General features: G+C 41.0%; 1 protein-coding gene across 1 annotated transcript in view; it reads right to left on the bottom strand.

Moving 5' to 3' along the window:
- Positions 1–15,228, bottom strand: part of LOC112256388 (protein diaphanous homolog 2) — a 629,309-nt gene that overhangs the window by 160,717 nt on the left and 453,364 nt on the right. Inside the window, 1 exon segment of the mRNA XM_024429614.2 lies at positions 10,848–10,972. Coding sequence (XP_024285382.2) covers positions 10,848–10,972 — 125 coding nt within the window.

The raw sequence follows: 15,228 nt of genomic DNA, 5'->3' as shown, positions 1-15,228 counted from the left end.
ACCAACTGTGCAAGTTCTCCCACTTAAAAAGATCAGAGAGGCCTGTAATTTTCATCATAGGTACACTTCAACTATGACAGACAAAATGAGAAAAAAAATCCAGAAAATCACATTGTAGGATTTTTTATCAATTTATTTGCAAATTATTGTGGAAAATAAGTATTTGGTCACCTAAAAACACGCAAGATTTCTGGCTCTCACAGACCTGTAACTTCTTCTTTAAGAGGCTCCTCCTGTCCTCCACTCGTTACCTGTATTAATGGCACCTGTTTGAACTTGTTATCAGTATAAAAGACACCTGTCCACAACCTCAAACAGTCACACTCCAAACTCCACATGTCCAGGCCCGTCTGAAGTTTGATAGAGAACATTTGGATGATCCAGAAGAAGATTGGGAGAATGTAATATGGTCAGATGAAAACAAAATATAACTTTTTGGTAAAAACTCAACTCGTCGTGTTTGGAGGACAAAGAATGCTGAGTTGGATCCAAAGAACACCATACCTACTGTGAAGCATGGGGGTGGAAACATCATGCTTTGGGGCTGTTTTTCTGCAAAGGGACTAGGACGACTGATCCGTGTAAAGGAAAGAATGAATGGGGCCATGTATCGTGAGATTTTGAGTGAAAACCTCCTTCCAGCAAGGGCATTGAAGATGAAACGTGGCTGGGTCTTTCAGCATGACAATGATCCCAAACACACCGCCCGGGCAACGAAGGAGTGGCTTTGTAAGAAGCATTTCAAGGTCCTGGAGTGGCCTAGCCAGTCTCCAGATCTCAACCCCATAGAAAATCTTTGGAGGGAGTTGAAAGTCCGTGTTGCCCAGCAACAGCCCCAAAACATCACTGCTCTAGAGGAGATCTGCATGGAGGAATGGGCCAAAATACCAGCAACAGTGTGTGAAAACCTTGTGAAGACTTACAGAAAACGTTTGACCTCTGTCCATTGCCAACAAAGGGTGTATAGTATTGAGTATTGAGATAAACTTTTGTTATTGACCAAATACTTTTTCCACTATAATTTGAAAATAAATTCATTAATCCTACTACAATGTGATTTTCTGGATTTTGTCTGTCATTTATTATGAAAATTACAGGCCTCTCTCCTCTTTTTAAGTGGGAGAACTTTTACAATTGGTGGCTGACTAAATACTTTTTTCCCCCACTGTAGATACTTTTGTACCTGTTTCCTCCAGCATCTTCACAAGGTCCTTTGCTGTTGTTCTGGGATTGATTGGCACTTTTCGCACCAAAGTACATTCATCTCTAGGAGACAGAACGTCTCCTTCCAGAGTGGTATGACAGCTGTGTGGTCCCATGGTGTTTATACATGTGTGCTATTGTTTGTACAGATGAATGTGGTACCTTCAGGCGTTTGGAAATTGCTCCCAAGGACGAACCAGACTTGTGGAGGTCTTGGCTGACTTCTTTTGATTTTCCCATGATGTCAAGCAAAGAGGCACTGAGTTTGAAGTTAGACCTTTAAATACATCCACAGATACACCTCAAATTGACCCAAATGATGTCAAGTATGACACCAATTTGTATGTCAACTTCTGACCCACTGGAATTGTGATACATTGAATTATAAGTGAAATAATATGTCTGTAAACAATTGTTGGAAAAGTTACTTGTGTCATGCACAAAGTAGATGTCTTAACCAACTTGCCAAAACTACAGTTTGTTAACAATACATTTGTGGAGTGGTTGAAAACAAGATTTAATGACTCCAACCTAAGTGTATGTAAGCTTCTGATTTCAACTGTATGTTTATCCCTGTTTTGTTCCATTTGCTTCCGTTTAAAAAACATTTTTAAACAGAATCAGCACAATGAATACACCCCTGATCACACCCAAACACAGTTCACTTTCATAGCAGCCACATACAAGCAGCTTGAATCAAACTGCCAACATGGCAATCTATTTTCCATATTCTATAAAACAAAAGAGTATAAACATTTCCCAATACAAAGGCAGTTGTCTAAAGTAACAGTTTAAATTGTGTCTAATTATTTCTTGCATCTATCTACGTGCTCTCCTCCTCTCACCTTTTACCTTAGCTTGTGGACTTCAGTACAGAACACATCTGCTGTCTGATGAGGCAAAAAAAACATTTCCATACCAAACCTCTAACCGCTACACACCACCTACATCATTGTCACGTCACAGTCAACATAGCTACTAGAACTAATGCATTAGTAGACCCGCTACAATCATGCAATAGAGTGCACAGTCGCCAGCAAGCAGTTTAGCAGTTACACCGGTGACCACGATGGCAATAAATCAATAAAACTAAAAGCTTACCTTCACTTGGAAGAGTTCCAGTATTGGATAGCCATAGTCAGCTAACTAACATAGCATCCCTCTCTGTTTGAGCCAAGTGTTTGATTAGGCTAAACTAGCTAGATGCATTCGATGCTAGCTAAATAAGTGAAAGTGAAAAATATATATACTATGACATATCTCTCTCTTTTCTCCTTAATTTAAAGATATTCACTTCTCCAAAACTGTTCTACTATTGTCTCTCTTTGAGTCAACTACATGTTATGCACTGCAATGATAGCTAACTGTAGCTAGCTATGGATGGGGGGGAGAACAATGAGCCTCCTAAGTTTTGTATTGAAGTCAATGTACCCAGAAGAGGACAGAAGCTAGCTGTAATCTGGCTACACAATGGTGCTACCCTACAGAGGACTACTGAGGCTACTGTAGACCTTCATTGCAAATCAGTGTGATTTAATCAATTATTTGGTGACATGTGTATATATTTAGAATAGTTGTAGCTATTTTTATGAAAATCCACTGTGGATGATGGTCTTCCCATTCCTCTTCCAAGCCTCTCTGTACTTTAGTGCCTAAAAATATTGTTATTTTTTAAACAAAGCAATTATTATTATTATAAATTTAGAATGATATAAAATCCACTTGGATATTCTCACAGATATATTATCAACCCTGTTATTAGCAGGACAATATATATTGGCCATGGCTCCCAGGTGGCGCACAATGGGATTGCCTTGCAGTTCTCCATCTGTATCCACTGAAAGCACGCAAGGTTCAAGGCACGAGGGCAGGGGGCACAGGACTGGGCCGCAACACTTTAAGGGGCATTGCACTAATAATGGCGCTGCAAGGGAAATGTTCCCGCTGTTCTTAGTGCCAGTCTGCATGTTCAAACTAAAACAATGTAACTCATAGTGGCATCTTTATGCTTTCGTTAATAAAATAATGACAACACTCTTTCAAAATGCCAATATTAATTTAGTTAAGGATCAATAACAAATTACTATGGGAATAAATATCACTGAATTACAGAAATATTGGAACAAAGTTGTCTAACGAAGGTAAACAAATGATTGCTTACTGGAAAATACTCTTTCAAAACATACATGTTCTTGTTGTACAGCGCCATTATGGCTATTAGCAGGTAGCTCGACAATAGACCTGCCTAGCAGGAAGGTAGGGGGAGAATTCTATCGTCAAATGTATTTCTTAGTTAGGTTCTTAGTCACGACCGGCTGTGATTGGTTGCAATTTCAGTTTAATCCACCAGAAAGGACAAAACAAATAATACAACAAAAATTATTATTATTATGTATCACATCCGACCATGATTGGGAGTCCCATAGAGCTGACCACAATTGGCCCAGCATTTCTCTCCCTCTAAAAACAGAAATACATGTTTTGGCCAATACAAATATTATTTTGGCCTTTATTCAGATTACAATCGCTTAAAAAAATGTCATTATATTATCAGGATGGTGGCACAGTTATATAGCAGCACCTACATAATGCTGAGTGACTCACTCATTCATGGCTTTGGATCAACATAAATAAGTACCAAAATTCTTTCTGATAGTCTTTAATAAATACATGTTTTGGTTATCCTGACCTGGACACCATGTACAGTGTTATAAATGCCCATTATGGGCTATTAGCAGGATAATATACCTTTCCCAACACCTCTCTATATTTTGATAATTTGTGGATGGGGGCTCCGGAGTCGATGGGGCCTCCCGCAGTGCAAAATGCGTTGCTAGAGATGCAGGTTTAATACCCATGCCAGCCTCCACCGGAAGACCCATGAGGTGGCTTTTGGTTTTAATCACCCTGTCATCTCAGACTTTCAAAATATGCTTTACAGCCAAAGCTAGACAAGCATTTGTGTAAGTTTATCGATAGCCTAGCATTTTGTCCAGCTAGCAGCAGGTAACTTGGTCACGGAAATCAGAAAAGCAATCAAATTAAATCGTTTACCGTTGATGAGCTTTGGATGTTTTCACTCATGAGACTCCCAGTTAGCTAGCCAATGTTCCTTTTTTGCAAAAATATTATTTTTGTAGGTAAAATAGCTCCGTTTGTTCTTCACGTTTGGCTGAGAAATCGTCCGGAAATTGCAGTCATGAAAACGGCAAAAAATATTCCAAAATAGCTCCATAATATCGACAGAAACATGGCAAACATTGTTTATAATCAATTGTCAAGGTGTTTTTCAAATACCTATTCGATAATATATCCGTCAGGACAATTCATTTTTCAGTAGGACCGATTTGAGTAATGGCTACCTCTGTATTTTACGCGAGAGTCAACCTGGGAGCCATCAGGTGACCACTTACGCAATGTAGCCGCCTACGGCTATTCTTCAACATAAATGCGTAAAACTACGTCACAATGCTGTAGACACCTTGGGGAATACGTAGAAAGTGTAAGCTGGTTGATAGCACATTCACAGCTGAATAGGGACTCATTGGAACGCAGCGCTTTCAAAATATTGGGCACTTCCGGATTGGAATTTTTCTCAGGCTTTCGCCTGTAACATCAGTTCTGTTATACTCACAGACAATATCTTTACAGTTTTGGAAACGTTAGAGCGTTGTCTATCCAAAGCTGTCAATTATATGCATATTCTAGCATCTTGTCCTGACAAAATATCCCGTTTGAAACGGGAACGTTTTTTTTCCAAAAATGAAAATACTGCCCCTAGAGTCGCAACAGGTTTAGAAACCTCCAATCCTCTATATTTCATTATTGGTGGAGAGTCACATTATATATTTTGATATACTGTAGGCCTACAGTAAGCGACATGAGTCTCACTAGTGTTGAGTAATGTGCTGTTAAAAGTGGTGTCGGTCTTATTTATTTAAAGAGCATATTGAAGTTAGAAGCAATAGGATTTGAAGCAATAGCCTACAACTATTTCAGCACCGTTCCGCGCTGCTCTAAGACAAGCATGGGGACTGGTCTCGATAAATCAATTTTTTATTTTCACTGAATCTCTGTGTGGGTATTGGTTAGACTACAATTACACAATTAGGGTGTAGAAATGTTATGCTCTTGTAACATTTATTTAACTAGTCCAGTCAGTTAAGAACAAATTCGCATTCACAAGGACAGCCTACTCCTTTCCCATCAGGGAATTGAACCCCGGTCTCCAGCGTCCCCACACAACAATGGAATTATTTAGCTAAATATCCAAGTACTGTAGCCTACTCCCAACCATCATGTTGTACAGAGCCATATTTTCCGTACCATCCTAACGGAAACCCAGAAGGTTTTTGTTTTTCTTGGAATAGAAACACCATAATATTAATCAAATTAATTAACTTTATTGGGACAGGGAGCAGCATTTTCACTTTTGGATGAAAAGCGTGCCCAGAGTAAACTGTCTGCTACACAGTATTAGTATAATTGGATAGAAAATACTCTGAAGTTTCTAGAACTGTTTGAATGATGTCTGTGAGTATAACAGAACTGAGAAAAAATCCAACCAGGAAGTGGGAAATCTGAGGTTTGTAGTTTTTCAACTCAGTCCCCATTGAAGATACAGTGGGATATTGGTCATCTTGCACTTCCTAGGACTTCCACTAGATGCCAACAGTCTTTAGAAAGTTGTTTCAGGCTTCTACTGTGAAGGGGGGCCGAATGAGAGGGGAATGAGTCAGAGGTCTGGCAGAGAGGCACGAGCTCGTGACACGCGGTCATGTGAGAGTTACCTCGCGTTCCATTGCTGGCAACAGTCCCCCAGTTGGGACATTATTGATGATTTATGTTAAAAACATCCTAAAGATTGATTCTATACTTCGATTGATATGTTTCTACGACCAGTAATATAACTTTTTGGACATTTCGTCCGACCTTTCCACTGGACTTGCACTTGTTTACTAAACGCCCTAACAAAAGGAGGTATATGGACATAAATGACAAACTTTATCGAACAAATCAAACATTTATTGTGGAACTGCGATTCCTGGGAGTGCATTCTGATGAAGATCAAAGGTAAGTGAATATTTATAATGCTATTTCTTACTTCTGTTGACTACACAACATGGCAGATATTTATTTGGCTGGTTTGGGATCTGAGCTCCGTACTCAGATTATTGCACAGTATGCTTTTTCCCTAAAGTTTAAAAAAAATCTGACACAGCGGTTGCATTAAGGAGAAGTTCATCTAAAGTTCCATGTCTAATAGTTGTATCTATTATCAATGTTTATTATGAGTATTTCTGCAAATTGATGTGGCTCTCTACCAAAATCACTGCATGTTTTGGAACTACTGAACATTACATGCCAATGTAAAATGAGATTTTTGGATATAAAATATGCACTTTATCGAACAAAACATACATGTATTGTGTAACATGAAGTCCTATGAGTGTCATCTGATGAAGATCAAAGGTTAGTGATTAATTTAATCTATATTTCTGCTTTTTGTGACTCGTCTCTTTGGCTGGAAAAATTGCAGTTTTTCTGTGACTTGGTGGTGACCTAACATAATCGTTTGTGGAGCTTTCACTGTAATGCCTTTTTGAAATCAGACACTGGCTGGATTAACAATAATGTTATCTTTAAAATGGTGCCTAATAGTTGTATGTTTGATAAATTAGATTTATGAGATTTCTGTGTTTTGAATTTGGTGCCCTGCAATTTCACTGGCTGTTGGCGAGGGGTTCCGCTAGTGGAACAAGGTTCCGCCCAGACAGGTTAAGCAACATTTCTTAAAATCAGTCCCATATACTATGTTCTTATAAAAAAAAATGTATTACATTTTCTAGTACAGCCACTATTGAAGGCTATCAAATGCTTCTCAAAGATGCCCTCTTATGGTCAAACTAGCACTAACTAGCATTAATGGTACCAGTGGTTGAAGAATTCTGCGGCACCATGCAAGCTGTGCTGCAGTACGCTGCAACTTTTAAAGGACAAATCACTGTACAATAAGGCGGAACATGGGGTGAGTGGCAATCCATTAATTAATTTCCTGTCCTTTTGTCTTTATACTGTTCCAAGATAACAAGTATGTATGGGAAGCCAATGCAATTCATCTGTTTGTATGTTCTTCTATTTTAATTAATTTTATTAAACACATTATACAATGTATTGTACCTGGGAGGAGTTACCTCAGATAAGAAATGATGCTTTTAGCTGTATACTTATTTCAATACGCCACACAGCGAATGCAGTGAGCTATAGCCCCACGTGACCAAAGCACAGCTACAGGTCTTAATGTGTCAGGGGAGGGGTTCAAAATTACACAAGCTGAATTCGACTTCTCAGGTCCCTTGGGGGCAGAAAGGTTAAGCTAAATATCAGCGGGCTGAACTATGGCATTGAGTACCGCAGGGGCCAACCATCCATCAATGCTCAGTCCTGCTTCTCATTGCCACGGCGACCCACGACACTCCCATTAGCAACCCAGCATGTTATCCACAGTCCCTATAGTCTGTCCCTCCCTCAGAGTCCTACTCCTTCATATCCACTAGTTATAGATCTGTAAAGGGGGAGGGGGGGGCTGGGATCAACCAAGCCACTCAAGCCTCTCCAGTGAATTAGTAGCCCCCAGGGGCCAATGCCAATTTTGTGGGCTACCATTACATCTGATAGATAGATATCACTAAACTGCTGAACAAACACCCCATTCAGTACTTTGCATACATTACGGTAGTGGAGGGAGAAAAATACATCCGGAAAGCTAAATGAAATACCTCCGCTGGGCTGTGTGTGAGGCCAGCAAGTACTAGGAGTTGGGTTCAGGCTGTCTTGTTCAGTAGATAACGACTGCAGATATGAACTGGTAAATGCAGCCGTTTGAAATCTGTGAATTCAAGTATATGAGGTATTCACCATTTGCTGGTGTGGATATTCTAATTGAACTCAAGCTGAGTTCTAACTCATAATCTCTAAGCCAGTTGAATTAATTAGAAACATTTAACAGATTCATATTCATTATAAAAACAATAATAACCTCAAGAGGTGAATTAAAGTTGTGCTGCTTTGATACATTCATTGTTACCTTTCAAAACCTCAATTGGCAACTGCTGCAAGTCTTAGAAAAAAGGCCAAAGGGACTCTGTCAAACACAAGCACACACACAAATGCGTGCACACACACACACACACGCAGACAAACTCTACCATACACACTTCCTCATTTATCACTGCTCTACAGTCAAGATGATATAAGCAACTTTTTCAGGGTTGCTCAACCATCAAATGCATGACCTTTTCTGCTTTTGTTGTTGTTGTTGTTTCATCGGTCATGTTTCAAGGCATCAGCGGCCTTCTTTAATCCCAGTAAGAAGTTTAAAAAAGGTATGCTGGCGTTTGACTTGGCTGGTTTATCTTTACAAAAACCGCAAACAATGTGGCTAGGAATTTCAAACTGTCAGTTTCACACACCCTACAATGTGTTATATGGATTATGGTTATCTAAGCCAAAGTCAAAATAAAATATAGCACATCAAATCTGGGAAAATCAAGCATTGTCTTTCCATCTCTTTATCTCACACATATGGTTTCACTTCCCTCTCTTACCTAGGGGCACAACTGTAGATCTGATATCTTAGCAAGCATTTTTTTTTAACACACAATGTTCTGCATGTGAAAACCTTTCACAACACTATTGTTTATGTTCACTTCAATGTTCAAGGAGAAAATAAGAAGAGAGTAGGATGATTCAAAGCAAAGCCGATTTTCATCCTTTTTGACAGCTCAACATCATGAATTGTAAGGAAAAAACTGAAGGGGTGTGAAACATTCAACACACCTGGAGAAGTGTGTTCAGGATCCTACAGTACAAAGAAATGCACCTTCGATCACACATCTATTATTTAGAAACCTTGCAAATTACCCTTGATGCCTAATCATGTGAACTGATTTGTTTAGTTGCGGTTGAGCAATGTTATTTTGACTAGCAGATTAACTTTATCACTTCATTACCCGAAAAAAAATGTCACATGCAGGTCAAACTCTAGAGGTGAAAGAGGGAGGTGTTTGCTAACAGGGAGAGACAGAGAGCAGAAGGGAGGACTGATACACACTGATATGCTCTCCTCCTTGCCATTTGAGTCACCTCGACTCCCAACGTCGATTGTGGGTGACACAAAGGAAAAAGCAAAACAGCTCTCTGGCTTTCTTTATCAAGGATAACAATGCCTACTCTGTCATGCGCAAAGGCGTGAGCGTAGCTTGGTTACAATCCCCTGTCATTCACCCTCAATCTGGCTGAACACAGAGAAAGAGGGTAGGTGGGAACGCTACAAAATGGAGCTAAGAAAACAACACATTTCAATATTTCCTCTATAGCTATTTTCACAATGAGGCAGTCACTAAAATGTGTTCGGCAAATGCAACTGAGGCTCCATTTTGGTTCTGATGCCAGATCAGGTGAGGAAGGAGGTGGGAGGAAGTGGGGCGTTTCCAGGCAGCTTCTCTCCCTCTCTCTCTCTCTCTGGGGACACGATCCAGACAGTGAGGGAAAGCACTGCTGCAGTATATCTGCAGTTCTCCATTTCATCTCACTCATGCTCACATTCTACAAGAAGCCCCGGAATCGATACTGACATCAGGGGCCTTGAGCTGCCTTTTCTGCCTGTTTGGTTCAGAGCTGCAAGGGAGGTCTTAGCCGGAGCCTCTGTTTTTTAATTACACAGATTTTTTTGACTGGGAGCAGATTGCTAATGCATGAGTTGGCTATTACTTTTATGCCAGCCAAAGTGCAAAGCAAGCTTGAATAAATCTCCACTTTGACTACACTAAGAAATAACTCAAATTAAGGTTAAACACCATCTTAAGTGTGAGCATTGAACATATGGAATGCCTCCTGAATTGATGAATTACCCTTGAATTGATGATTCTTGCACTCCCTTAATAAATGTGGTAACTCATATCGAGAGACAGAGGATACAGGAATTCCGTCTGTTTTACTGCAGACATCGATAGGAGGTATCATAGCCCCAATGAGACCCTATATTGTGTGTATAAGTGCCATATATCTAGACAAACCTATTCTGCCGAGGCGCCGTCCTCCTTAAAATGGACACTGAGAAGTGCTCAGGCATCACTAATTTGATTTGAGAGCCGAACCGCTTGAGTTTAAGTGAAAGCACTCTGTTATCGAAAATAGAGAAGGGCCATGAGAGGTGATAGCCCACAGAAGGTCTGTGTGGAGAGGGCTGTGGCCGGTCGGGAGATGAAATCAGGAGGTGGCAATAAGTCCGCGTGGGGGAACGATCCCCCATTAGAGTCCCGGAGGGTAGGCAGTGGTGGAGTGGTGGTAAAAATAGCTCCAGGCCTGAACTCTCTCTGGGGAGAGGAGGAGGAGATCTGATAAACATCTCACTAGTGGCAAGGCAGCCATATCCATTCCTTTAAGCCCCTGGGTACCACTAGTCACACGTATGGCCCTTAACTACTCTTTCCTGCCAGGGAGAACACAAGCACAGAACAGTCTCTCTGGTGGCGAATCCACAGGCGCCCAATGGCCAAACCATGTCTAGCATGGCTTTCTACTTCAGCAACAGTTGCAGATAAGACAAGGGGAGGAATCAATGAAATACATGAAAAGGATATGGACAATTTTTCCACAAACTTATCTTTTTTGTCGTCTGTCTTGGGGAAATTCTCAATGTCGTTTTCTAGCCTCTGGATGTGTCGCTCCATGGTGCTCAGACTGCTTTTCAGGATCTCGGCAGAAACTGGAGAAAGATGGAAAAAATACTTATATCATTAATATACTGTATTATAAAAGTTCAATACATGGCAGACCAACTGCATATCTATAAATATGAATGTCTTTGATGTAGATTGTTCCAATCAGCGTTGTTTGCTGAGGTTAGGCTGAGTTGGTTCACTCCAGAATCTGCCTCAGCACAACATTCTGTGTGGCCTGAAAAGCGAGTGTGCGTGCGTCAGTGTGTGCCCGGTAGAGTGGCTCGAGCTCATTAATCAGTCTGTAATCACTGTTTACAGAGTTCCTTTGGACTGCTCACTCTCACTATTCAGATCAACCCTTTCAAGTGAGTACTTCAAAGACTTGTGAATGTCTTAGGGGATCAGACAGGACAGGAGAGTAGTTACTGGTGCCATGTATAGGCTTTAGTGTTATTAATTAGGGATGCACATTTCAGTAAATTTTGCTCCTGACTAACTGACCCTCATTAACCGGTCAACAAATGGTTAGATTTTTTTCAAACAGTAACATGACATGACCAACAGAAAATAGTATGCAAGCATTCAAGGAACGGACATTTTTCGTTAAGAGCTTAATGGCAACATGCAACAATATCAAGCCTATCGTCTTACAGTCAAAATGTTATAGACTATTATTGAACATGCAACTCCTGTAATGAAGCTGCTAATAAAATATCATTTTCAAACATTTGCCAAAATGGAATTCGTGGGAAAACACAGTTCTAAACTGTACACCTAATGTGAGAGGTTCCATACAGTGGGGCAAACAAGTATTTAGTCAGTCACCAATTGTGCAAGTTCTCCCACTTAAAAAGATGAGAGGCCTGTAATTTTCATCATAGGTACACTTCAACTATGGCAGACAAAATGAGAAAAAAAAATCCAGAAAATCACATTGTAGGATTTTTTATGAATTTATTTGCAAATTAGTTTACAAATTAGTTTACAAATTAGTTTATTAGTTTACTGCAAACTGAACATATTCATTCAATAATAGTGACAGATAGTTAAACAATAAGACTTCTATGGAGTTACAATGGATTGGGCTGTGGGCAGTGGCTGTGGTAAGCCTCAGCATGCAAATGGAAAATAATATCAAAATATAGGATGTTAAAAGTATCCTCCTTAATACAAGTGCTTCCATCTTGACTAGTTCAAAGCCATCCAGTGCTATTTAGATAAACCTTCACATGGAAATGTCAAATCAAGCCTCAGTGTTTAATTGAACTTGCCTATCTTTACTCAAATATTCAGTAATAAAAACCTACTTCAAAGCATGTCTCCACAATGTACCTGTCTTGCAATGTCCGCGCGCCACATGTGGTATTCATTTGCTTTTTGAGCCTACCATGTCTAGCCTATATGATGCCCTTGTATCGTGTGAAATAAAAATCGTGTCTCTCATTGCATCTTCTACATTTATTGCAGCGAGTCATACATGATGGGAGGGCAGGCAAACAACATGTCAGGACTCACCACTATGCTTGCCACCACGCCCAGCGCCCTTTATGTTTCCCAACCCATCCAACGAGCTGTGTGGAAGCTATTAAGAAAGGGGTATTCTCATTGACACCAGGGAAGCCTATTATTTCTTTACAGCCATCATACAGCTCCCACCTGGTTTTATTTTGTATTTTCTAACAATCCCACTGCCCAGTGAGTGCGGGGACGAAACACTTACAGTACACAGAGACTTACACAGTTACACCGGGGCCACAAATCAATCCAGCGACGGTAGCAACGATGCAGAGGATGAGCGAGGGTGAGGTCATTAGTGGGATGCTTGGAGGGATCTGGTGACTGGGGATATAGTGTCCCCCCACCATTCAAGGCCCACAAAGCCGAGGGTTATGTCTTACTCCTGGGGACACTAGGGGATGGGGTGGGGCGCATGCCCGCAGTCAACACAGCACCACAGCCCAACTCCAGCATTGATAGGGCCATAGAGAGCACCCAAACTGTTGTTAGTGTGATCTGAGCCAGCACTGATAGCAGGGGGAAATGAAGAGCTAGAGAGGTGGGCACACAGACAGGCAGAGATGGATAGATGAGATACATACAGATGCATCATACCTGGGAACCGTTCATCATTTGCCAACGAAACTCAGGGAACTCAGGTAAACTCAAAGGGGTCTGTGTCTGAATGACAGCAGTACAGGCTTAGCTAGGCTTATAAGAGAGTTGAGGTAGCTGATCTGTATTGGCTTCAGTAGCCATCACACTGAGACACAGGGGGTTAGCTAACTGAGATTCTCCAGAAGACTCATTTATAGCACTTAGATGAAGCCTAACTGCAAAATGTCAACGAACTGGAGAGAGCATACCCTGCAAACAATAATGAGTCGTTAGGATGTCCCTGGGACTTCACGAAATGGTTGCCTAAAGTCGTCAGGATATTATGTCATGGTCCCCTGGACATTTTATCAAGTTCCTGGTTGGCCCTGGGGATGTCCCTAAGGACATTTTTTTAGGACGCTGTCTCATTGTCCCCTGGAGGTCTTGTCAAGTTCCAAGTTTGTCCTGAGGACGTCAACTGATGGTCGCACAGAAACATCCCACCCACAAATGATTTTTATATTTTACCCAGGGTACATACACCTCAGTTACATTACACATCATCCTTTTTTAATGTTGCCAAAGCCATCAAGGCCCTAAATGGTGAACCACTGATCCAGTCATAACTCTTTGTGTTTTGGAAATGCTAGGGACAACATGACACATGAACAATGCTTTTAACATACACGATTACATTGTGTATGTTTACTCATATAGTCGTTATTATTATGTCCTCCCCTGGGATTTGAACTCACAATCTCTTGGTTCATGGAATTCTGAACTTATTGCCACACCACCATGTTTGTGTCAATGACACATTTCACCTGTAGGCCTATTCCTACACTTTGCACAAAGTAAATCTCAGCTCTGTTAAAAATACACTGAAGAAAAACAAATAGATTTATTATAGTGATTCAGGGGTAACATTAAACAGAATAATATGCCCCACCAACATTAAACAACTATACTGAAAACCCAAACCAAATTTCTGAAATAAGTTCATGAAATCAATGAGAAAATAGTCTGATTAACTGATGACTAAAATACCAGTGCGGATGGCATTATTTTGCTAAGGTGCAGAGATGTGTCAAAGATAATGAATATGTAGACAGCCTATAGGGAGGAGGTCAGAGACTTGTCGGTGTGGTGCCAGGACAACAACCTCTCCCTCAATGTGAGCAAGATAAAGGAGCTAATCATGGACAATAGGAAAAGGAAGACCGAACAGGCATTAACATCGACAGGGCGTGGGCCAAGATTTTTAAGTTCCTTGGTGTCCACCAACGAAGTGTCATGGTCCAAACACACCAAGACATTTGTGAAGAGGGCACAGCAACACCTTTTCCCCCTCAGGTGACTGTAAAAATGTGGCATGGGTCCCCACATCCTCATAAAGTTCTACAGAGACATCATTGAGAGCATCCAGACTGGTTGCATCACCACCTGGTTTGGGAACTGCTTGACATCTGACCATAAGGCGCTACAGAGGGTAGTGCGTACGGCCCAGTACATCATTGGGGCCAAGCTTCCTTACATGCAGGACCTCTATACCAGGCTGTGTCAGAAGAAGGCCCAAAAAAATGGTCAAAGACTCCAGTCATCCAGGTCATGGACTGTTCTCTCTGCTACCGCACGGCAAGTGGTACTAGAGCGCCAAGTCTAGGACCAAAAGGCTCCTTAACAGCTTCTACCCCCAAGTCATAAGACTGCTGAACAATTAATCAAATGGACACCCAGACTATTTTTAGACTGCTGCTACTCGCTGTTTAGTATCTATGCATAGTCACTTTACAAATTAACTCGACCAACCTGTACCCCCACACAGAGACTTCTCCTTAGATGGGGGACTGGTTTTGTGGCTGTTGGACTTCCTGAGCCAACACTCACAGCGAGTCAAAATAAGTCCCCATATGTCGGATATACGCAATACCAACACAGGCTCTCCTTAGGGATGTGTTTTGTCCCCACTCCTGTACATCTTGTACACAAATAGTTGAACTAGTTCCCATACTGACAGACACCTCGTTAAATTTGCTGATGACACTGCCTTGATCAGCCTGTTGTATGATGACGAGGACCATTATGGCCAAGTCCTAGATTACTTTGTAGATTGGTGTGAGGAATCACACTTGGTCCTCAATACCAACAAGACCAAAGAGATGTACATAGACTTCAGGAAGTGTACAACACCTACCTCTGCAACATC

This window comes from Oncorhynchus tshawytscha, linkage group LG08 (assembly GCF_018296145.1).
Source record: "Oncorhynchus tshawytscha isolate Ot180627B linkage group LG08, Otsh_v2.0, whole genome shotgun sequence".
Classification (NCBI taxonomy): Eukaryota; Metazoa; Chordata; class Actinopteri; order Salmoniformes; family Salmonidae; genus Oncorhynchus; species Oncorhynchus tshawytscha.
The sequence above is the reverse complement of the archived record's forward strand: the minus strand, read 5'-3'. Positions and strand labels throughout refer to the sequence as shown.